Source organism: Thamnophis sirtalis, unplaced genomic scaffold, assembly GCF_051295495.1.
Source record: "Thamnophis sirtalis isolate CommonGarterSnake01/CBP01778 unplaced genomic scaffold, rThaSir2_p1.2 scaffold_6, whole genome shotgun sequence".
In the NCBI taxonomy this organism is placed as follows: domain Eukaryota; kingdom Metazoa; phylum Chordata; class Lepidosauria; order Squamata; family Natricidae; genus Thamnophis; species Thamnophis sirtalis.
In genome coordinates this window covers 41,650,681-41,677,197 of record NW_028261386.1, presented here as the reverse complement: position 1 = coordinate 41,677,197, position 26,517 = coordinate 41,650,681, and the positions used below count along the sequence as shown (strand labels likewise).

Here is a 26,517-nt window from a genome sequence, read left to right as displayed (position 1 = left end):
GGTGGAGTCAAATATAAATATTCACATTTCTAACTTAAAGATTGAAGCAATTCTGCTCAGTTTAGTGTTTGTTGAAAAAATGTACGTGAATAAAACTAAGATCACCCTTTGTTGCACAATTTCAGCACAGAAATTTAATACTCTGTAGAATTCCATATGCTTTAGCAACTGAAGTGGATACCATATAAAAAGTAAGTTGCAAAACAAAAATGCAGCACTTGTAAAGGTGAAACCAAAAGAACACAATTTTATGCTTTATTTTGAATTCAGGCAGGCTGATAGTACTATGTAATATATTTTTCTAACAAAATCCCAATAGTTGCATTTGGCTCATGTTCAGGATCTGATCAAATGTTGAATTTGATGTAAACAAGGAACATTACTATAAATAAGTGGAATACCTCCTTGAACTGGCTAAAGGAGAGTGATGAGCTTCAACACATTTGTCTAATTTGGCAGGATTTTGTTTGTAAGCATTTTCATATCTGATGCTTATTGAATTGATCATTCTGTTGTTTCTCACTTCTAGGAACAGCATGAACAATCTCACCAGATTTTTATTGATGGTCCATCTGGAAATAGCCCTTGTACCAAAGTTTACAGTATGAAAAAATAATTAGTTAATGCCAGTTCTTCTGCAGTTATTTATTAATGCATTTCTTTTCAAATTATAAACTTACTAGAAAGAAAGCCGCTAATGAAACTCAAACCCTGGGAAACAAATGAGCCACATAATAACATTTACTATAACTCATCAGATTTTTTACCATATGGATATGAACAAGTCTATTTATAAATTTTATTTCCCATCAGGCTAAGTATGTCAGCTTGTAATAACAAATTAATGTTAATGTTTTCCAATCATTTTCACAGTGGCCTTTAAACTGCAAACGCCCCAGCCAAGGTAAATCTAAGGGCAAACTGTAGGCTAACTACATAATCAAAACCAGCCTTAATGAGTATTGTGCTAACACAGTGAAATAAATATTAAGGCTGACTGTAGTACATAACAGTTTGTTTTAAAATTTCCACAGAATGTTTATCACATTTCCAGATAATCAAGTAATCTCATCACAGGGGACTACATTTCCCATTTGATAAGTGGCACATATATTGCATGCATCTAATGCAAAACAGAAAGGGCAGAGCTTCCAAGACTTTCAAATTTGAAAAAGGACTAAAGCCAAGATTCCTTTTAAAATGTTATTATTAAATGTCTCTTGTTTATTTTTCCAGCCTCTTCATTATTTTTCTAAAACCAGATTGAGCATTTCCATTTGGGAAAGAAAAGTAATTTAGCTACACAGTAGCACTTAATCCCTCCCTATGTGCACAAGTCCTTGTAGGATGCACCCTTGCTGGTTTTCTGATACTGTTGCCACTTGTATATACCCACATTAGGTTGCTAGTAGCAGCCCTCCGTGTTACACACAACACCTGGCCATCTTTATAAGATGCACAATTAGCCAAAATATCAATTCCCTAGCTTTACTATAGCACACCTACAAAACAAAAAGCGGAGACTCATGGGATGGAAAACATCCTAGGACATAGACCTTATTTATACACCATCATTGACATATGCATACTCCAGTTTGATTTATTTATAAAATGGATGATTCATTGATGCTTTTTGTGCAGTAACTGCTTAAATATTAATGACTTGGAATACCTGACAACATATAAAATTTACCTCCCTGATGATACAAGATTGCATGTAAAAAATTAACAACAGACAATAAAAGGGTACATCGCCATATTTTTTATGCTTTCTTTGCCACTTGACATCAGTACTCTTTTTTTTTCAGCTTCAAAGGAAAGTTTATCTTGGTCAATAAAACTCAACTATAAAAAAGAGCAGCTGCAAGGAAGGTGCAATGAAAAATATTTAATGATAGTGGTTTTTCTGCTTTGATCTCTAGATATTATAACATTCATTCATAATATCAGCCTTTATAAATCAGCTATGAAGAAGTGCAGGTCCAATACTTTTGCCAAGTCAAATAACAAAAATACATGATTAACAATATTCTTATTTCAAAAGGCCAAGGAAGTTAACTGAAAATTTTACTACACATCCTATTAGTTGAAATACATATTATTATGGGGAAAATGTCCACAGAAGATGCAGTCAGATATCCTAAGATACTGAGCAGTCTTCTTATATAATTGGTTATTTTTGCATGACACTTTTAAAAATTGTTTTGCCTGTAAGATGATTTCCTACCAACAGGACAAAGAAGGAAATTAATTATTGTGATTTGATTTTTCCATACTTTTAGTTGTTATTTTTTTCAAAAGCAGTCATAGTCCTGGCTCTAACCCATTTTTTAGACTGGACTCCTTCAATGTCCAAGTGTAGCTCTTGGTCCCCCAAACTGCAGACCCCAAACTAAGCTGTAATAGTAACTTTATACAATAAAGTTGGAACTTCTCTGCTTTATTCCATGCCCCCACACATTAAGTTTCCTATGAGAACCATTCCTTACTATCGTGGGAAAAATAATCCATATGAACAGACACACACCATAAAATGCTGCTGCTTTCCTAAGCTACTGCCAAAAAATAGAAAGCAAAATTTCATGAGACAGGAAAATGCAGGAAAAGAGAATGAGAGCCTAAGCATATGGAGCCAAGAAGGAATTTAAATAATCATATAATACAAATAAAATTACAATTTCAAGGAAAAACTCTACTATTTATGTGCATTCCATCCTATGTCCACTTTATATAAGTCTCTATACGCTTTGCAATCATACTTCATGCAACTCTACGATGTAGAGCAAAGCAATAATTTCAGAGTGTCTGAAAAGGTTCAGAATATATACCTTCAGGAAATTCAGAAAAAGGTAATATAAAGTGTCTAGGGTCATGTATGATAAATAGCAATAGCACTTAGACTTATATACCACTTCATAGTGCCCTCTCTAAGCAGTTTACAGAATCAGCATATTGCCCCCAATAATCTGGCTCCCATTTTACTCACCTCAGAAGGATAGAAAGCTGAATCAACCTTGACTAGGGATCAGTCAGGATCAAACTCCAGGATGTGGGCAGAGTTAGCCTGCAATAATCACTTACCAATGGCCTTCCAGAGGTTTCTGCAATACAGGTCCCAATATCCCACCTAATTGGCCATGCTGGCTTGGGGTACTAGGGATTATTCTTCAGTAAAAATGGAAGCTGAAATTTCCCTTATCCTTGACTTATTAAAAGGTGGAACAACTGAAATGACTCATAAATCTTTGATGTATGCTATACTTACTTTTCTTAAAAGTAAGCTTATAGTTTTATTGTCACTTTCATATAAAACACATGCATTTAAAATGAGATATTCGCTTATTAAGTCATAGTTCATGCATATTTATTAAAAATTTAATAAAAATGTAAAAATAACAATAGTAAAGGAGTAAAACAATGAAAATTAACAGTAGAAGTACAATAATGTGAAATTAAAAAGATGAGTGGAGGGGGCACAGGAAGTGCAGAGTCAAGTAGTTAGTCTAACCTTCATGATCAAGTCCTTTCCTGCTTTGTTTGAGAATGATCATGAACAATCTCTGGGATTTTTTATAAGCTCAATTATTGAAATAAAGTCTGTGTCCCATTTTTGATATCTTGATTATGGAAATCATCTTGATTTTTAACAGTTAATCAAAGTCTTCCTCTTTTTATCAATTTGGATATTGCTTTTTTGTGAATATGTGTTCACTGATGCTACATTATGCAAAAAGGCAAAACTCACTTGTAACAGCGTTCCATGAACTGCATTCTGTCGTATACAAGAATCAGTGCTATCTGGAAGGCCAGCTAACAAAGAAGATACTGTCTGTGGCACCAAATTTAGCATAACAAAGGGAACAAGGGCTCGTCCAGCCAGTTCACGTGAACGGTACACAGGAGAGTTACCACATCTAGAAGTCAGGAGACAGAAAGGCAGAATTTTTCAGATCTCATGCACATGCAGGGTATGTCAAGAACAGTATTTATAATGAAATATTCAAGAAAATATTTGTGCAATCCTTATAAATGTATACATTCCATCCTAAAATGATTTGTGAAATGCATAAATGATTTATATACATAGCACTTATCGTCTTTGATAAACCTTATCAGATATGGGGATTATAATAATAGCTTTGTTTTGAACTGACTGAAGCTTTTTGTTGATTTCAGTTTCCATACTTCTAGCGTGCCACAAGATGGCATTACTTGAATTGTATTTTAATTGTGCATTTTATTTATGTGAATTATATTCACCTGAAACCTATGCTTTTCACCACAGAAATATACTGGTGATTAATATATAAAGAATCCCATTCAAGATGTCAACTTAAGAAAAATGTTTATATCACAAATCCCACCTAGCAAAAAATAAATGATACCATGATAAAGACAAGTTCTAAAAAGGTATGACAGTTGACCTAAGTTCAGCTGGGCAGATCAGACCAGTTAGAGGTAGGGAGAGACAGAACTCCCTTTTAAGTGGTATTTTTATTGTAGAAGTAATATAAGATAAAGATGTCCTTACAGCCAAAATAATTTTGTTTCCTGTGAAATGGATACAGAACAAGAATCCCCGTAGCCAGTACCTGCTGTTGAGTTCCTACCAATTTCCTATGTTGGACTGCATAGAATAAAAAATAACTATTATCATTCTACATGAAGCCTATCTTTTGCCATATAATAATTTATTTATAATACAGATAGTCCTCGACTTACAACAGTTTGTTTACTAACCACTTGAAGTTACAACAGCACTGAAAAAAGTGACATGACCATTTTTCACACTGCAACATTTCTATGATCATGTGATTTACATTTGGATGCTTGAATGGTTCATATTTATGATGGTTACAATGTCCTGGGATCATGTGACCAATTTTTGTGACCTTCTGACAAGCAAAGTCAATGGAGAAGCCATATTCACTTAATAACTGTGTTACTAATTTAACAACTGAAGTGATTCACTTAAGAAAGTTGACAAGGTCGTAAAATGGGGCAAAACTCACTTAACATATTTCTCACTTAGCAACATAAAATTTGGTCTCAATTGTGATCGTAAGTCAAGGACTAATACTGTATGGGCAATCTTCATTTTAATTGTTGGACCATATTTCATTTAGAGCAGTGGTGGGTTTCAAATTTTTTAGAACCTCTTCTGTAGGTGTGGCCTGCTTTGTGGGACTGGCTTGCCAGCCATGTGACTAGGTGGGAGTGGCTTGCCAGTCATATGACCGAGTGGGAGTGGCTTGGCAGTCATGTGACTGGTGGGCATGGTCACCTTGTAAAATGTGGTGAAACTCACTTAACAACGCTCTTGCTTAGCAACCAAAATGTTGGCTCAGAAACTCTGGCATTTGAAACACGCAAGTCTTAAAGCTGTCAAGTTACAAGACCCTTGCACCCCTAACCCTTTAGAAAAAAAAGCCCAGGGATGTTAAAACTTGACAGCTTTAAGGGTTTAGATAGAACTTTTAGAAATGGTGGGGGGGATGATTGGTGAGCCAGCCAATCAGTGAGCAGCAAGCATGGTGTGGACGAGTGGGAGGAGGGAGCTGGTAACCAGTTCTAAACGGCATGGTAGATTTGTGGAACTTCTTCTATAGAAGAGGTTAGAACTGGCAGGAACCAACCCCTAATTTAGAGGAACTCATTAATTTGTACATATTTTCAAATCAGCAGATTTATAGGTTCAGTACAATACAACTTCTGAAAATATGGTCCTTATTGGTATGAGATACATGTGCTCCTGATATTAGCAGAAAAAAGAAATTCTGCTTGCACCACCAACACATTAGAAAAATAGTCGCTAAAGTATGAGGTACATGTTACAATGCACAATATTGCACTTGCTTTAATGTAGGCATTCTTCCAATTCATTTATTGGCTTATTTGTTGAAATGCATACAACGTGGAAAGAAAATGAGCAGCTTAGCAAAAGGATTAATTAAAATAAATAGCATTTTACCACAACAGTGCAATATAATTTATCTTAAAATGCTTCCATATTTAAGCTATATTATCCCTATTTATATTTAACAGTTTCTTGTAGATGTTTCTTTTCAAATACAATTAACTCTGACATGATTGCTAATGTTTAGTTTCTAATTAGCAGTAACTGTACACTCAAAAATGCCATTTTTTCTCTTCACAATCATTTACAAACGATGATTTCCCAAAGGAATCTGGCTTCAGTTCAGGAGAAAGAATGGAAAATGGGAACAGTGCCAGTTTCTGTGACTGCCAGATATTTTGTCAAAAGGTACTTTCCAAAAGCATGATTCAGAGAGCTTTTTTTTTCATAACCACTCTAGAGCTACATTCCACTGTATTTAATTGCATTAGTCTCATTTCACTAACATAATCAAATACACACCATAGGTCAAGTAACTTGATTTAGTGTGTTTTATTAAAGACATTTTTAAACAGAAGCATAAGAGTTCAGAAATCTAAAATTATTTATTACATAATGACAAATTAAATACAGGTGTGACTATAACAGTATAATGCATTAAGGAAAAACTAAAATAATTTCAAATTAAGTGCTTAATACTGCAAACACAGAGCTATATAAAACAGGTCTTTATTCCATGTCATGAAATGCCTCTCACAAATATCAAATTAAACAATATATGGCCCTGCCTGAATATTTTTCCTTTTTTTTCCTATGCCAGTTCTTTCTCATTCAGTTCTATTCTCAAGCTCAATTTACTGAGTTTATTGATTATAAACTCTTTTTCTTCTAGAACTACAAAGAATCAAGCCAAGAAGGCAGAAAGCTTCTTTTTCCATGCATGTATTTTGCCTTTCCCCCAAGAGAAGAAGTTACCCTTCTCTTTGGTGTCAAACTCAAGGATGCTTAAAACTGTCCTGTGGGACCGATCTGGAAATAGCAAAGGACTGGCCCGCAGTGTCTCTGGCAGCCAAAACTGGGTGCTGCAAGAGGCCATGCAAGCAGAAAATGGGGTACATGGAGGCTGTGCATGCCCCCCCTTCCCAGCTCCCCCCATTTTTAGCCTGAATGGCCTCTTGTAGCACCCTACCAGCCAAAATGGGTTGTGGAGGGCCATCCGCAGCCCCCACACCCCATTTTGGCTGGCAGGGTGCTGCAGGAGGTCATCAGTCCCATCTCCACACACATCCGGCCAGCATGCAGAGAACTACAATGCTGATCCGGCCCTCAAAGAAATCCAATTTGACACCCCTGCCCTAGACACATGAACAGGTCCTGTACACCTAGACAAATTTGCACCTTATTAGAAATTGTTTCACACACAATCAAGTACTCATTTCAACTGTTTATTTGTTTATTATGCCACCCATGGATACAGTCTCTCATGGATACAGTGATTCTGAGCAGCTTACAATAATAATTGCTTCTTTATGTTAGATAGAGGAAGATATAGTTTGTACAACCTTTTGGATTTATTTACCAAAATGAGATTCCAGGCATACAAGGTTGTGAACAAAGAGCCTCTACGCAACTATCTAAAGCAGCTTTATCCTTTCCCAAGAGTTAAATGACAAATAAAAAACTGAATATGGGTTATTCTTACTAAACACATTTAAAATTTGCTTGGATTTCTTTTTTAAAGTATCCATAACTTCTTGGGGGAGGGGTCAATGATCTGGACGAAATTTAGAGGGAATCTGATTTATCATTAAAAGATGAAGTGTGCCAAATTTCAAGAAACCAGCATCAATTGTTGGCAGTGAGACTATGAAATGAAAGTTGGAGCCCCCCAAAAGTACAGAAACCAAAAACAGTGTAAGCAACAAACTAAGTCAATTGCATACAGCACTAATCAGGAGACAACCTGTAGCAAAACTACCCTGGATTTTTTTTATCTGTATTGTATTATCTGATAAAAAAGACTCATTAATCTTTAAGCACAATTGTTTCATCTCTATTAGAAAATTGGTTTCAATAACTTACAGGGGAAGGAAGGGAGGAAGGATATAGCTCTCTAGATACAAGTCTCTAGTGAAGTGGACTGGAGAAATACATTTCATTATTTTCCAGCAAGGAATTCCACCTTTTGATTGCTCCTGTATTCCCCTCAACAATTCTTTGTCAGAAACATAAATTTATCAAGCAAAAGTAGAAAGAAAAAAAGGCGCCACTGCATAATAGTCCAACAGATGTAAACAAGTCATAAAACTTCAGGTTGGGTTGCCTATTTTTGCTTCCTTGTATTAAAGTGACAAAGAAGTCATTCAACAACAGTGTATCTGATTCTGGAGTTCCTGTCTGTAAAACATACTATTTCCTTCTGGCAGTTCACAGTAAACATAGGAAATTGTTTGAATTGTCAAATAAAGTCTCCCAAGAATAAAAGGTGCTAGTAGCAACCATGGTTCCTTCATGTTAAAAAAATACCAACAATAAATCTAGACTTAACAAGACTGGATTACAATGAAATCTCTCTATGATCTTTCTTGTCACTGAAACTGACTTTGAAGGTTTTTCTTTTTCCCAGAAAATTACTCTGAAGGGACTTGCCTTTCTAAAGCGAATTAACAAAGCAAATCAGACAGGCTTTATCATGCAACACCTGGAAATTCTTGAGGTAAAAGCATACATGTTGTAATGAAGTAAATGCTCTGTTGGTGTTGTCTGCATTTAACCTTTGCTTTCTCAGAATAAACATTAAAGTATGTCATGCCTGAGCACAAAAAAATAAATAAACATATTGCCCACATAAGACTTTCCTGAAATCCTGGTAGCCCTGAAGAATCCTCCTGTTGGCTGAAGAAATACAGTTGCAAGAAAAAGTATGTGAACCTCTTGGGATTACGTGGAGTTTTGCATGAATTGGTCATAAAATGTGCTCTGAACTTCATCTAAGTCACAACAATAGAAAAACACAGTCTGCTGAAAATAATACTACACAAACATTAGATGTTGCCATGGTTTAATTGAACATAACATGTAAACATTCACAGTGCAGGGAGGAAAAAGTAGGCCCCTAGCCTAATGACTTCTCCAAGAGCTAATTGGAGCCAGGAGTGAGCCAACCTTGACTCCAGTCAGTGTGATGATATTGGATGTGTTGCTGACAACTGTCCTGCCCTTTAAAAATGCACACCTGTTGTGGGTTTACTGGTTTCAAGAAGCATTGTCTGATGTGAACCATGCCTCACAGAAAAGAGCTCTCAGAAGACCTACGATCAAGAATTGTTGACTTGCATGAAGCTGGAAAGGGTTACAAAAGTATCTCCAAAAGCCTTAATGTTCATGTGTCCACAGTAAGACAGACTGTCTACAAATAGAGAAAGTTTAGCACTGTTGCTACTCTCCCTAGGCATGGCCATCCTGTAAAAATGACTGCAAGAGCACAGCACAGAATGCTTCATGAGGTAAAGAAGAATCCTAGACTGTCAGCTAAAGACCTATAGAAATCTCTGGCACATGCTAACATTTTTGTTGACATATCTACAATAAGGAAAACATTAAACAAGAATGGAGTACATGGGAGGACACCACGGAGGAAGCCATTGCTGTCCCAAAAAAATATTGCAGCACGTTTGAAGTTTGCAAAAGAGCACCTGGATGTTCCACAGCACTACTAGCAAAATATACTGTAGACAGATGAAACCAAAATTGAGTTGTTTGGGAAAAACACACAACACTATGTGTGGAGAAAAAAAGGCACAGCACACCAACATCAAAACCTCATCCCCACTGTAAAACATGGTGGAGAGAGCATCATGGTTTGGGGCTGCTTTGCTGCCTCAGGGCCTGGACAGATTGTTGTCATTGATGGGACAATGAATTCCAGGGTTTATCAAAACATTTTGCAGCAAAATGTACGACCATCTGCCGCCAACTGAAGCTCCACAGAGGATGGGTGATGCAACAGGACAATGACCCAAAGCATACAAGTAATTCAACAAAAAAATGGCTTCAACAGCACAGAATACACCTTCTGGAGTGGCCCAGTCAGAGTCCTGACCTAAACCCGATTGAAATGCATGACCTTAAGAGAGCGATTCACACCAGACATCCCAAGAATTTTGCAACACTGAAACAGTTTTGTGAAGAGGAGTGGTCCAAAATTACTGCAGATCGTTGTGCAGGTCTGATATGCAACTACAGGAAACGTTTGGTTGAGGTTATTGCTGCCAAAGAAGGGTCAACCAGTTATTAAGTGCAACGGTTCACATACTTTTTCCTCCCTGCACTGTGAATGTTTACATGTTATGTTCAATTAAACCATGGCAACATCTAATGTTTGTGTAGTATTATTTTCAGCAGACTGTGTTTTTCTATTGTTGTGACTTAGATGAAGTTCAGAGCACATTTTATGACCAATTCATGCAAAACTCCACATAATCCCAAGGGGTTCACATACTTTTTCTTGCAATTGTATGTTGCTTCTCTTAAGATGTCTACATAATACACAATCAAAACAATATACTATATTGATGAAATGCAGACCAAACTATTTTCTCTATTCATATTTCTGTAATTTACGATTTTCAATTTAATTCTTATTCAGAATATACTATCAACCTGATAAAAATCAGGTAAATGTCATGTAATAATGAATTAACTACTCTTTTAAAGGCTGATTGCAATATAGACTCTACTTTCAGAAGCAGTAGTTCTCTCCATATTTGCTGCTGGACAACCCAAAATGGGAAAATACTAATTTGTAAAGCTACCTGACTCTAGAAGTCTTATTTATGGACTTCCAACTAACTGGAGAAACCTGGTACAGATGAGGAAATCCGCTGATTCAAACCATCTCTATATATTTTTATTTAGATAGTATATATTTATAATACAGAAATCTGTAATAGGGTATAGAATAGGGTACTTAGAGAGAAAGAAAAAAGAAAGAGAGAGAGAAGGCAGAACTGTATTTCTCACTGCCTTTGAACCTAGAAAACTGCTGGGACACACCACCACTTCAATATCTCATTTAGTAAAGCCAGAGCAAATACAATCTCTTTGGTAAATGCTGGCAAGCTTTTTCTCTAAAGGGCCAGATCTAGCTCTCTCCGACTGTGCAAGCATGACTGGCAGGTCTGCAAGCCAAGGAGGATGGTGCCAGTTCACCTGCAAAGATGCCACTAATAATCTGCCGCCACTGCCATTCCAAAGATTCTGCCCCCACCCCTCAGTCCCATTCCTTGCTCCAGGAGCTCAGCTGTGGTTTGGGCCTGGTCACCCACCATTCTATTCTTAGCTTGAAGAGCTACAAAAAAGCATGTTGTGACTGTAGAATTCTGGCAGTTGGTCTACCCATCTTAAAGTTGTTGAAGTTGGGAAACACTGAACTAGATGTTTGTTGCATTTCACAGAGCTCATTTCTCCATACCAATATGAGTTCAACTAGTTTTGTTTTGCAATTTGTTAAAGCCATATGGAATTTATTATATTTTTTCTTTTTTAACTATTTCATTGGTTTTCTTCACAATAAAGGATAATTCTGCCAATTTGAGGCTATTTCAAAACTAATATAAAACAACAAAAGCAATTGCTTTCTTGCTATAATTATTTTACTGATGTCAACAATAGAAATATAAAGTACATGAGAACCTTACTCAGTGATAGGTGACTTTAGGAAAAACATTATTTAGGGTGACCAATGTTTTCCACTGAGGAAAACCCCAAATATACAGATCCAAAGCAATTAGCAACAGTGAAGTTGATTCAACAGCATAGTCAAGTTTTAATGTGATTATTCACTTTTCCCAATAAAAATTAAGGTTTAATAAACAGTGGAATGGACTAGATGAGGTTGACTCTTCCTCAGTGAAAGATCACAGTCTACATTTTTTTCCATTAGCTCATAAGAATTTTAAGCAATAAACACAAAGAACATGTTATTTACTCCTGATTAAGAGCCTTGTATTTGTTCTTACTGACTGAGAATCTTAAACATGTATAGCACATTGTGTTAAAGAGAACATGGAACCTGCAAACAGATCCATCTTTTAAGATTAAATTTCAAGGAATCTCACTTGGCACTCTCCACTGTTATAACTTTCCCCTTCCCCCTACATAAGGAGGTTTATCTTGGAGGCGAATATAAATAGGACTATGCAAATATTCAAGGCAAATATATGAACCATTGAATCATAGACACTCAAATTGAACTAACTCCATTAGTATTCAAGTCAATCTTAAATGGGATCACTCATTTCTGACTCCCCATAATGAGCTAAAACAAAATGCAACAGATTAAAAAACCACAAAATTGCCATTGGAATATTTTGTATACATACATGCACACACACATATACATACATATAGTTGCACGTGACTCAGAAAAATATTATCTATTTTACCTGGCACAATCTTAATTTACTTTCTATTTTTAAACAAAATAAAACAGAAGTCAAGGGCGATGCTATTTGCACATTTCTCAAGGTGAGATATGACTTGCCTCAGCAAACAAATAGCTAATCAAGTTACAACATCCAAATCCACAGTCCATATTTATATTTCTCTCAATATTGACCAAGTTGAAAAGATGAAAACCCCATGTTTGAAGCTTAACATCATCTAGTTTCAAGTCCCTTCATTAAATATTGGCTCTGCCACCCCTAAAAACTATTTAGATAAAAGATCTTAACATGGTTTAAAAAGAAAAAGTCATGGTTTTAACTTGACAAATTACTAAGCATTTATTAACATTAATTATTTCCTTTAAAAATTTTATAACCTCCCAATGCTGAAAATTAAGAGTTTTTGCAATGTTACTTTTGCATTACTTTTAATCAAATATTGCATATTAGAACTAATGCCAAGTTGGCCTATCAAAATATTTTTCCATTATTTCTTAATGCAATTTATGAATGAGCTAGTGTGTGGCATAAGCTACAGATTATGATTTAGTGATACACGTCATCTGCCACTTGACAGGAAAAAGTATATTTTAGTCCCTTTGCCCTATGCTATCATTACGCAAAAAAAAAGAGCAGGTATTCCCTCTGACAGCTATATAGACTACCCTAAACATTTGGGACCTTTAGGATTCTCATATACAGGATGAGAAACACGATATCAAGGAAGTGGTATGATCACTCTATGTTGCACTTCAGTTGTGTGTCTAGTTCTAGATAACACAATAAAAGAACACTGATGTACTGTAGTTTGTAGAAAACATCATACAAAGATCACTTAAAGGGAGCTGCTAAGTTTAGCTTAAAGAAGAGAAAAGCTAAGCAGAGACATGATAGCAGTCTTCCAATATATGATGGAATATATTACAGGGCAAAGGGGATGGAAAAAATCCTCCACAGCATTTGTAGGAAAGACAAAGCTCATGAGAGGAAGTCAAAAGGGAAAGAGACAATCTTGAAATAAGGAGAAATTTCCTGACTACAAGAAATATTAAGCAATGGAGTAGCTCCATCACTGGAGGTTTTCAAGAAATGTTTAGACAGCAATTTGTCTGCAATGGTCTGAAGATTCTTACCCTGAGCAGGATATTGAACTACGTAGAAGCCTTTCTCGATCCCTTCCAAGTCTAGGATTCAATGATTCATAGTATTCAGTGGGTAAAAGTATTTTTAAAATATTGTTTATTCCCGATTGTTTCTGCCATTCTACATTTTTAACTGCCATTCTTTATTTGACATTCTTTCTCTCTTAAGCAATTGCTTGCTCTTTTGGGTCTTCCTTGTTATTTTGGTATGTTTTTATTCTCTTTGTACACTGCCACAAACTACTCTGGGATTGAGATTAATCAGAAGTTAATTGAATAAATGAACAAATAAAGGACTGAATGAAATTATTGCCCATGGAATTCAAGGGGGCCATTTAAATACCCTACTCTATACAGGAATTCAAATTAAAGTAACCACAATTGATGGCAATGGAGCCCCACTTGAACACCATCCAACAAACAGGAGCCAACATCATTCTGGGTTGCTCTTATTGTTGGGAATTTTTTTTCTAATATGCAGTTAATAAATACCTTTGACACTTCATTCTATTGATTAAAATTAGAAATAACAAATAAATTAATTTAAATGTTTGCTTTTAAAACCAATTAAAGTTGAGCCCTATTTAAGAACTACAGCCCATCTTGCGATGGAACTAAGACCAATATCTTTTGCTGAAAGCATAATGCCTGTAGCAAAAGCTAGAACAAACAATGAATCAAACAAAATAAATGCATAGTAAATCAGAATTAACCAGCATTTAAAAGAGAAGACAGAAATCCACATGTAGTAAAAACAGACCAAAACTGCTAACCAAGACAAATAAGGGCATGTAGCCGTGATGGTGAACCTATGACATGTGTGCCACAGGTGGCACACAGAGCCCTCTCTACAGGCATGCCAGCTGTCACCCCAGCCCTGATCCACCGTGCATGTGCGATGGGGGCAGGGTGCATGTGTGGGGGTTTGTGCATGTGTCCCCCCCGTGCCCCATTTTTGGGTTGGAAGGCCTTCTGCACCAACCTAGAAACCAAAATGGGGCCCAGGGGCACTGTGTGAGCCCCCCCCGGCCTGTTTGGGCCTGGACTAACCTGGAAGCCAAAAAGGGGCAAGGAGGGTAGAGCGCATGCGCAGGGCACATATATGGGGGGCGCTCACATTGCATTTTGGGTGTTGGTGCATGCGCATTTACATGTGTGCACACTCTGGGCACTCGGTATCAAAAAGGTTAGCCATCACTGGCATATAGTGTTCCATGTGTTAGAGACAGAAAAGTAGGAAGAATCAACCATGTGGTATTTACATTATGATAAACATTTTTTTTTTTTTTAATTAGAATTTGTAGGCCGCCCTTTTCCCTGAGGGGACTCAGGGCGGCTCACACAAAAACTGGGAAGGGGGAATACAGACATTAGGACAAAACATGTAATAAAATAACAAGCAACATACATTCATCATTCGGGAGGGGTAACTATCCTATCCCCAGGCCTGACGGGCGAGCCAGTTCTTCAAGGCTATGCGGAAGGCTTGGACGGTGGAGAGGGTACGAATCTCCACGGGGAGCTCGTTCCAAAGGGTCGGGGCTACTGCTGAGAAGGCCCTCCTCCTTGTAGTTGCCAGCCGACACTGGCTGGCCGATGGAATACGGAGGAGGCCTAATCTATGAGATCTTATCGGTCGCAGGGATGTAATTGGCAGAAGGCGGTCTCTCAAGTATCCAGATCCACTGCCATGTAGGGCTTTATGGGTGATTAATAGCACCTTGAAGCGCATCCGGAGATCAACAGGTAGCCAGCGCAGCTCGCGGAGGATAGGTGTTATGCGGGTGAATCGAGGTGCACCCGCAATCACTCGCGCGGCTGCATTCTGCACTAGCTGAAGTCGCCGGATGCTCCTCAAGGGCAGCCCCATGTAGAGCACATTGCAGTATTCCAGCCTAGAGGTCACGAGGGCCCGAGTGACTGTTGTGAGAGCCTCCCGATTCAGGTAGGGTCGCAACTGGCGCACCAGGCGAACCTGGGCGAATGCCCCCCTGGTCACAGCCGTTAAGTGGTGGTCAAATGACAGCTGTGGATCCAGGAGGACTCCCAAGTTGCGAACCCTCTCTGAGGGGTATAAAATTTGACCCCCCAGCCTGAGTGGTGGAATAGTAGCCAAATCTTTGGGAGGGAAACACAACAGCCACTCGGTCTTTTCTGGGTTGAGCACAAGCTTGTTAACCCTCATCCAGTCCATAACGGCCTCAAGGCCCCGGCTCATCACGTCTACCGCTTCATTGAGTTGGCACGGGGCGGACAGATACAATTGAGTATCGTCCGCATATTGATGGTATCTAATCCCGTGCCTGCGGATGATCTCTCCCAGCGGTTTCATGTAGATGTTAAATAGTAGGGGGGATAAGACCGAGCCCTGAGGCACCCCATAATTTAGGGGCCTAGGGGACGATCTCTGCCCCCCCACTAACACCGACTGCGACCTGTCCGAGAGGTAGGAGGAGAACCACCGTAGCACGGTGCCTCCCACTCCCACCTCCCGCAGTCGTCGCAGAAGGATACCATGGTCGATGGTATCGAAAGCCGCTGAGAGGTCAAGGAGGACCAGGATGGAGGAACGTCCTTCATCTCTGGCTCTCCAAAGATCATCCATCAATGCGACCAAAGCGGTTTCTGTGCTGTAACCGGGCCTGAAGCCAGACTGGAAGGGGTCTAGATAGTTTGCTTCCTCCAAGGACCGTTGGAGCTGGAAGGCCACCACCTTCTCAACAACCTTCCCCAGGAAGGGAAGGTTGGAGACTGGACGATAGCTATTAAGAACAGCTGGATCCAAGGATGGTTTCTTCAGGAGGGGTCTCACCACCGCCGCTTTCAGTGTGGCGGGGAAGTTCCCCTCCCGAAGGGAGGCGGTTATAACCGCCTGGATCCAGCCTCGTGTCACCTCACTGCAGTTAGTAACCAGCCATGAGGGACACGGATCCAGGACGCAGGTGGAGGTACTTACAGCTCTCATGGCCTTGTCCACATCCCCGGGGGTAACGTCCTGAAACTCAACCCAGAGCTGTTCTACTTGGTCCCCCTGCGCCTCGGCTGGAACTGCGGGGGTGGAGTCCAAGTCCGACCGAAACCGAGCAATTTTGTCCGCTAAGAATTGGGCATATTCTTCAGCTCTGCCCTGCAAGGGTTCCCCCGCCTCCCTTTTGTTCAATAGGGAGCGGGTTATTTAAAGATTTTTAAAGATTTTATTGAGATTTGTAGGCCGCCCTTTTCCCTGAGGGGACTCAGGGCGGCTCACATAAAATCGGGGAAGGGGAGATACAGACAATAACAAAGACACATATAATAAAAACAGTAACCAACATGCATTCATCATTCGGGGGGGGCAACTATCTTCATCCCCAGGCCTGACGGGCTAGCCAGTTCTTCAAGGCTGCGCGGAAGGCCTGGACGGTGGTGAGGGTACGAATCTCCACGGGGAGTTCGTTCCAAAGGGTCGGGGCGACTACTGAGAAGGCCCTCCTCCTTGTAGTTGCCAGCCGACACTGGCTGGCCGATGGAATACGGAGGAGGCCCAATCTGTGTGATCTTATTGGTCGCAGGGAGGTAATTGGCAGAAGGCGGTCTCTCAAGTATAACAGGGCGGTTATCCTAAACAGGGCGGCTGGGCGGGACTCAGCGGATGCTACCAGGGTGGCTATGTGCTATCTTTTTGCTGCCCTAAGTGCCCTGGTGTATTCCCTGGTGCAGGTGGTTACCATTGCCCGGTTCGATTCGGACTTATCGGACCTCCAACGGTGCTCTAGGCATCTCCTCCGGCGCTTCATCTCCCGGAGTTCCTCGGTAAACCAAGGGGGTCTCCGGGATCCGCCGCCTCGGAGGAGCCGCAGTGGCGCAATCCGGTCGAGGGCCTCCGACGCTGCCGAGTGCCACGCAGCAGCCAGAGTCTCCACCGGACTGTGGGCGAAAGTGTCAGGAATAACCCCAAGCTCTGTCTGGAACCTCGCCGGCTCCATAAGACGCCTGGGGCGGAACCACCTGGTCGGTTCCTCCTCCCTACAGTGGGGGTTTGGCCTCCGGAAGTCGAGCCTCAGTAGGCAATGGTCTGACCACGACAGGGGTATGATGTCACTCCCCCTCAGACCAAGATCACAAATCCACTGCTCCGAGAGAAATACGAGGTCAAGCATGTGTCCCGCTGAATGGGTTGGGCCCCGAATTACTTGGGTCAAGCCCATGGCTGTCATGGAAGCCATGAACTCCTGCGCCCCATCAGAGTTTTCACCGAGCGACGGCAAATTGAAGTCCCCCAGGACCATCAACCTAGGGAACTCAATTGCCAGCTCGGCTACCGACTCGAGGAGCGAGGGGAGGGCTGCTGCAACGCTGTTGGGAGGCAGGTACGTTAGCAGCAGACCCACTTGACCCTTGAGGTCCAACTTTAACAGCAAAGACTCACACCCGACAATCTCCGGAGCAGGGACCCTACGAGGAACTAACGACTCTCGGATAACAGCGGCCACACCCCCACCCCTTCCCTGGGCTCTCGGCTGATGCAGCACCTGAAATCCTTCTGGGCACAGCTCTACAAGGGGGACTCCTCCCTCTGGGCCCAGCCAGGTTTCAGTAATACATGCCAGGTCTGCCCTCTCGTCTAAAATTAAGTCCCGGACGAGAGGAGCTTTATGTACAACAGACCTGGCATTTAGCGACAACAGCCTGAGACCAGGGTCCTGACTACTTGCGCCATCTGGTCTTGGAGTGGGACTCCTAGGGCCGGAAGGAGGGATCTCTGTAATGTAGCGAACCCTCCTTCCCCGGTAATGGCCTGCCCTAAAGTCCCCGCCGTATCTGCCCCTCCCTGTTACGACCGCAATACCCCGACCCTCTCCCGTGTCTCTGGTCCCCTCAACCACCCCCGTGGCCCCCGCAACTCCCGGCAGGTCCTCCGAATCACGCATACTCATACACTCCCCCAAACAGTCCCCACGTAAGAAGTTAAAAACACAAAATTTACAACAATATGATCATAAAAGTGGGACATTCATTCATCTCAAGCGTACCTCATGCATAGCCCATACAAAGAAAGAAGAGAAAGATGAAAGAAAAGAAAGAAATTATAAATTGCGCAAAAAATTGATTAGTTTAAAGTGCGAATAGTTCTGGGAAGGTCCAAAAAAGTCCAAGATGGTTGAGGCAAGGAGAGGGCCTTCTATGTGCTGTAAGTACCCCCGCTCGGCCAGTAGTGGCGCTATCTGTGGCAGCAGGTCCAAGGCGGCATCAGGCAACAGTGGCCGTGGCAGATGAAAGTGCAAATAAAAGAGCAGATGAAGATATACTCCAAAAAGTCCAAAAGCCGCATTCCAAGAGGAGTCTAATCTCACCCAGCAAAAGGCCCTGCGATGGCGACGGCCCAGAGGAGGGGAGAATGCACCAACAGGGGAGGCCAAGCCGAGGGGAGAGGAAGGGGGGTGCAATAGCAGCAGATGAAGACAGCCTCCCATTCTCTCCCAGTGCTGTTCCAGGCTAACCGCCTTCTCCTTGGGGCGATGAATAGTCCAGCGCAAGTCCACAGCAACCAAAAACACAGACGAGACAAAGAAAGTATCATAAAAGGGGGGGGGGAGATTCTCTCAGCCAGCAAGTGGAGGAGAGTCAAGGCTCTCTCAGGTCAGCCGGGTCTCAACGAACCTCCAACAATAGTTACCCAACGTCTCCAACAATAGTTACCCAACGTCTCTAACCGAGTTGGGCCGCGACGCCTTCCAAGCGGCACCCGGGCGGTGTCTTTTAACGCCGCTCTGAATCAGCTGGGCCGCGGCGTCTTCCGGGCGTCCCCGAACGGCGTCAGCGTCTTTCGCAAACGGCAGCCTCGGAGAGCAAAATCTCTCCAGTCCGCTGCCAGCACCAGACTCTCCGTAAGATCGCTCGTGCCCTGATCTCTCTTCAGCCTCCGAACGGCGCCCGGGCGGTGTCCTTGAGCGCCTCACTAATCAGCTGAGCCGCGGCGTCTTCCGGGCACCTCCGAGCGGCGTCGGCGTTTTTCGTGAAAGGCAGCCTTGGAGAGCAAAATCTCTCCAGTCCGCTGCCAGCACCAGACCCTCCGAGAAATCGCTCGTGCCCTGGTCTCTCTCAAGTTCGATTTCTGTGGGCAATTTCTCCTTCTTTGGCTTTTTTCCCATGTGAACGCCGGAGCGAAGAGCCCGGCAGCCATGTTCCTTCGCACATGCGCACAAAACATGCTTATATGTAGTATTTGCTAGATTAAAATGCAATTTTAATATCATAATGAATAAGAGATGTCTCATTTAAGAAGGAGAACAAGTGATCTTACCACACAAATTACCGAGATTTGTGACTAAAATGATTTATGCATAGTTCATTTAGAAGACATTTTAACTCAATTATAAAAATACAGATAGAAAATCAAACCCTTGGGGTTTTCTAATGAACTAAGCTAGAACCTGGCCATTTCTTTTCTTGAAAAGCAATGAGAAGCCCACACAACTGGATCTTCATACCCATCATTGCCATCCATAATCAAACAGGTAGAAAAATAACTGCAGTGCCTTAGGTACTTTACTGCAAAATCACTTTATTTAGCCTCTCAAGAAAATTTATCTTCTCTCTCACTTTTGCCTTTTGAAAAAACACCTTTGGGACAATCATGACGTGGCTATCTGAGAAACTCCATAAACATGCTACATTATACTTATATTCACTAAAATGAATGTTGTAAATGAATGAATGAAAACAGTATTTTAAACTAATAATACTTTGCATTAGAAAATTAACTATGAACTTTCTCAAGGAAATCTAAGGATTAAAAATGCAACTTACCTCAAAATAAGAGGAACAAAGGAAGCCATGCTGAGAGCAGAATATGTGCCATCCATTGGTGATGGATACAGCTTACTCAAGACCAAGAGCAAGAGAAATAAGCCTGGATGAAGCTTCAATTCTTTAGTTTTACTACATGAAAATATGCAAAGTTTGTCTGAATTATAATAATATTGCTTTCTTAATCAAATATTCATACAGATAAAGGGCCAAATGTTAAGAATAGAATTTCATAGTCATGGACCAAATTTATATGTTTTACATGTTTTAAAATGCACACAAGCATAGAATCCAAATACATTGTAATAAAAGAACATAAAGAATAAAGGGAAGAAACTATATTGAATTCTACTGTATAAAAAGATAAAGGTTCCCCCCCCCCCGCACATATGTGCTAGTTGTTCCCGACTCTAGGGGGCAGTGCTCATCTCCGTTTCAAAGCTGAAGAGCCAGCACTGTCCAAAGATGCCTCCGTGGTCATGTGGCCGTCATGACTAAATGCCAAAGATGCACAGAATGCTGTTGCCTTCCCACCAAAGGTGATTCCTACTTTTTCTACTTGCATTTTTACATGCTTTCAAACTGCTAGGTTGGCAGAATCTGGGACAAGTAACGGGAGCTCACTCCATTACTCAGCGCTAGGGATTTGAACCGCCGAGGTGACAACTTTTCTGATCAACAAGTTCAGTGTCTTAGCCACTGAGCCACCATGTTCCTTTTACTGTACCGTCTACTGTATACAGTCTACTGTATAGCGCAATATTAATGCAATATCAGGTTTTCAGTTCAGTGGTGTAGAATGTGAAGGATGTGTGTTTGTGTTTTACTTTTATAGTTATAATGTACACTGAAGATGTCATTTAATTTCATTGTACGAGGTGCAATGACAATAAAGTAAACTAAACTACACATATTTTAAAAACTAATTTTTTCTCTATAGGAAAGCCGAGTCACAATATATCAATGTGAATTTTATCTTAAAAAATCATTTTAATGCAGAATGTCATCTTTTTATGTTCAAAAACTACATAAGAATGAAGAGAATAATTAATTGATTTTAAAGAGTGTCCAAAAGAATTGTGAGTAACTTAAAAATTGATAAGAGAAAAGTACTTCAGAACTAATCATTAAGGCAACCTACATTTTTCAGGCTTCCAGACAAAAACACCATAAACTGTAATAGATACTATTTAAAGAAACCATACTTTTATTCAGGCTGACATGGATGCCAAAAAACCCAAAAAGTTAGTCTTTTTTACGAACAGCAGAAAAGTAGCATGTTCATGCCAGGTCTGAAGTACTTCTTCCAAATAACTTTTGAAGAATGTCCAGGGAATTATATCCTACCAACCCATTTTCTGCTTCTCTAATAGTTTGTTGTGATACTAACAATATGTTTTCTTACCTGTCTGCTGTACTGGTTATTTGTTCCAACTGACTGAGCAAAAATGGATAAAGAGTTGGAAATCGAGTAAAGAACTCCCTTCCTGTCATTCTGTAGAATATAAGAAAATTACTAGTTTATGACAATGCAATATTTTCAAGACTTCGTCTTCTAGATTTATAGGTAATTAGGCACAATCTAAACAATTCAATAGTTCATGTTACTCAAAACAGGTGAAAGACACTATAAAATATGTGTAAACTATTAAAAATATTCTATGAAATAATTATTTCATAGAAATAATTTTAATTATATTTTTTATATTTCATGTTTAATTATAATTAAAAAGTAATATTGAAGAATTTCTTATATTAGACGTTTATTTCTTTGAAAAACTCATTTAACACAATTGTGGAATGTAACTCATCATTCCAAATCATCTCACCTATTGATGAGTTGCAGCAGGGTGTCAAACTCAAGGACCGCAGACTGGATCCAGCCTACAGGGTACTTAGATCTGGCCCATGGGCCCCCTCTGGACACAGCAAAGGACTGGGCCAGGGTGTCTTTGCCAGCAAAAACACCCTGGGCCAGAGTTCAGGCAGCCAAAAACAAGGCCCAGGTGTGTGTGGCCCACCCGAGCTTTTTTGCAAAACAAACTAAAAACAAAAGGATAAATGTTTCCCCTTTTGCAGTTGAGCATGCAAGGGACAGGAGAGGAGAAAGGGAGAGGAAAGACAAAGCAAAAGATGGGAAGAGAAGAAGAAAAAATAAGGAAAGAAGGGAAGGAAGAAGAAAGGAGAATGAAGGAGGAAGAAAAAGAAGGGAGGTAGGGAAGGAGTTTATAATGAGAGTGTGGGATGGTCTGAGGGAAGAACTGCCTTAGCTTTTGGCCACCACAGGTGCCCCCGACATGAGTGACCTTGAGCTGGCCACACCTTCCCTGACCATGCCCACCCAAGCCACACCCACCCCAGTCCCCAAGGTCAAACACAACCCTTATGTGGTCCTCAATGAAATCGAGTTCGACATCCCTGAGCAATCTAGAGTCAGGGAATCTGCAGCCAGCAGTGTAATGCACCTTGATCAGAGTTTATGATTTTAATGCTTTTAGAGGAAGCTCCCCACCACCAAGTTTAATAAAACAGCAATTGAAGTGGTAGAGCAAAGTAGCAAAACTATTATTGGATTGAAAATAATTGATAGCAAATGGAATATGGCAGGACTGAATACTTCCCCCATACAAAAGCTTCCTAAACACAGAAATTCAAGTCCAGGTACAGGAGAAATCTTTCCTTTAGTATAATTTTACATATGCAAAGTACATTTCTTTCTATTACATGTATTCCTTGCTATATAATACTTTGGAACAACTACACTATCTGAGATTTAAAATGTAATAAATCTAAATTGTTTCATAAAAAAGAAAAAAGTTATTCCATAGTGTCTGAGAAATTCTAGAAGTTGAAATCCACACATCTTAAAAGTTGCCAAGGTTGAAAAACACTGAGCTACAGTATAGATGGCATTATTGGAAAAATGTAATGGTTGTGCAACTTATGTTTAATGCGTGTGTGAACACTCCATCTGTGCTTGAGAACTGGATGAACACTATAGTAAAAGAATGAATGAAAACTAGAAAGAGAGTAATTTGTTAAGTGTGCCTGGGGAGATACAGTTTTTTGATTGAAAGTGCATGAGAAATAACAATGAACAAATTTGGGAAGCATGCTGAAACTTTGTGCCCAGCAAGAGATGTACGAGTCAAATTATGGTTTTTCAGCAGGTCATTGAATAATATATATCAAAGAAAAGAAAAGTTAATTGTTTGTTGATTTAAAGAAAGTGAATTGGCTTGAAAGTGATAAATAGCCTTGAATTACACATACATTCAAATATGAAGATAAAAGTTGATTGCTGAATGGAGTAGGAGCATAATGGAAGTAAAGCATTCAACAGAATAAATGGAACACTTAGACACTGGTTATACATTGGGAAAGCAGAAAGACAAAGAGTTTCAGGCTCCTCTTATATGCTTAATGTATTTATGGATAAATGTATAAGGCAATGCTTAAGATTGCATTAGAAGTTTGTTGTTTAATTTGAAATGTGAATGTACATTTGTATGGAAGCGTTTCTGTGTTGATTGTGAACTAAATAGGAATGTTAAATCCAGAAGAGGGGAGACAGTTGAAGAAGACAACAGCTGGGGGAGGGCAGCGTAGAAGGCTGGATTAACTGCAGGCAGTTTTGAATTGTTCTCACATAACCACAGGGGCACTGCGATTGTCATAAATTCAAGGATCACTAACAGGTTCTTTTTTTCAGCACCCTCAAGTCTTTGAATGGTCACTGAACAGGTCCTTGAGCAACAATGGTAATTGGGACCAGAATTTCTATTGCTAAGCAATGCAATTGTCAAACACGACATCACATGACCATGAGGTTTAGAGACAATCCTCGCAGTCCCCATTGCTCGCAGTCCCCATTGCAATCCTCGCAGTCCCCAATCCTCGCAGTCCCCATTGCTGTCATTAAATGAGGATGATGGATCAAGAAGCAAGGACCAAATGTATCCACAACTTGCTACTTCCTGTGGGCTTCCAAAAAGCAAACTCAATGGGGAAGCCAGCAGGAATTCACTAGTCACAATCATTACAAGCCTTTCCTTTTTAGGTGGCTCATAACCTGGCCAGAGGATAAGAGCTACAAGTGGGCAGTTAATTACTATGCAATGCAGGTGGGTGAGACTGTGGTGGGTGGGTACTATGAGCAGACACACAAGTGAGTTCTAAAGGCGGGCAAGTGGGCAAGTAGTTGGGTGCTATAGGCAGGTACATGTGTGGGCAGTGGGTACTTTGGTGGGTGTAAATCAGACTGCAGAACACAACTGTTTAATGCATTAGTTATAATGACCTAACATTGGTGTCAACTTAACAATAATTAACCTCATGCTCAGTATATTAGCATATCAAATCTATACTTCCATTAGCTCTAAATATTTTAAAGTAAAATTAGAAAGATAATTATGAGTGTCTTTCTACAAAGGAAAAATTAAAGGAGCTTTAATGTAGTATTTTAAATACTGCATTTAAAACAGGAAAATTAAACCTTCAAGTGAAATTTTTCATCGGTATACCAGCAGCAGAAAATTCCTATTTTCATTCAATTAGGTTCCCCCACTGCCCAAGATAAAGCTCAGAATTAATTTATTATTCCATTTTGTATAAAATTCATGGAAATTTAGTTAAGAAAAGCATGAACAAACACTGTATATTTACTTATATAGATATTTATATAGATCTTTTGAAATTGCTTGGCATCTAGCAATTTCATGGCTGATTACATAGGGAGTGTAATGTTCCTGATCATTATATTTAACTACTTCTCAATGGACAATATCTGGTTTAAATTCAAGCAGGCTTCAAGAACAGAAAAAGTGGGGAAAATTTTCAGGCAATAGTGGCAAACAACAGCAAGAGCCACAATTAGGAAAGCATTCAAACATATGGAAATCTGAAATGGCATCGGTGGTAAAGGGATGGAATAAAAAGAAAAAATCTGAAGACATTTAATATATTAAACAAAGTTCTACCTAAACTAAGGTTCAACTTTATAACCATAGCTCAATGGTAGGGCACATTAATTTCTTTTGAAAGACCCCATTTCAATCTTTAAGGTCTTTAATTAAAAGAAACTCTGACCAAAAAACCTGGGCAGGATAAACCTGCCGTATTATATTTATGATATAACATCAGTAGGTTGCTATATGGGAAAAAAATCATGTACTTTTTATGCCAACATCAGAATTTGCTGCTTGAATATGCAACTTTTAAAATTCTAATGCAAGTTATTCTTGTTACAAAAGTTACTATACTTAACAAAGGGGATAAAGTTTGATTTCACACAAAAACAACGATTAATACTACTTTGAATTATTTTGGTTATCTTCCTAGCCAGCATGAAACCACTATATATTCACTAAAATTAAAACTACCTCTTTTCTGAAGAGTTTCATTTTCACAGTAAAACATCTATTACTTCTAAAGGATGCAACAAAATGTGATGTGGTACTTGCTCTCCAGAAAACCATTCCCCTAGAGATTAGAGTTGCCCCAACCCTGCTGGATTTTTGCAGGGTATTCAAAACTTGGCTTTGCCATCAAGCCCAAGACCCTAATAGTAAGAACAAGGCTGTTTCTGGGTCTTGATTGTATTAACATAAAATAACATAGCAGCCCAATTATTTTATTGTTTTTAAAGTTGTTGGGGTTTTTTACTGTATTTTTATTCTGTTTTAACTGTTAGTGATCCAGTCATGCACGAATGGCCATATAAACTTAATAAATAAATAAATGTCAGAATTAAGAAACCAGAGTTCCCTCAAAAAGAGGAAATCATACCTTGAAAGCAGTGCTTTATTAGAGAATAAAATTGCAAAAGGTGCTTTCTTCAGAAACATGACTCTCCATAGCATCTGTAGGTCATTACCTATCAATATTTCAATAAAAGCATATTTTTTTACCAAAAAGGGAATGAATTTTTGAAAATGTATCAGAAAACTGAAATGTAGTTTTAATGCAAAAGTAAAGGAAAAGTATCTTCCGGTAAGAATTTCTGGTATCTTCTGGTAAGTATCTTCTGGTAAGTATCTTCTGGTAAGAAAGTATCTTCTGGTAAGAATTTATTTAGCCCCAAATTAATCATTGATATTAATTTGACCAAACAAAAATATAAACTGCCTTCTCTGAAAACGCAAGATCTAAAATGGAAGTCCACATGAGTTTTCACCAATATTTTATAAATTATTTTATCCTACTTTTATACTAAAGTATTATTTTAGTTTACATGAAACAATAAAAAGTCATAAGATAACTAGCAGAAAAAGGGGGGGGGGAA

At 39.6% G+C, this 26,517-nt stretch overlaps 1 protein-coding gene across 1 annotated transcript in view; it reads right to left on the bottom strand.

Annotated features, from left to right (window-relative positions):
• Window positions 1-26,517, bottom strand: part of THADA (THADA armadillo repeat containing) — a 112,160-nt gene that overhangs the window by 30,828 nt on the left and 54,815 nt on the right. Inside the window, exons 27-29 of the mRNA XM_087717710.1 lie at window positions 21,640-21,729; window positions 20,235-20,366; window positions 3,746-3,914 (exon numbers count right to left, since the gene is read on the bottom strand). Coding sequence (XP_087573836.1) covers window positions 3,746-3,914; window positions 20,235-20,366; window positions 21,640-21,729 — 391 coding nt within the window. The remainder of the gene's footprint in view (window positions 1-3,745; window positions 3,915-20,234; window positions 20,367-21,639; window positions 21,730-26,517) is intronic.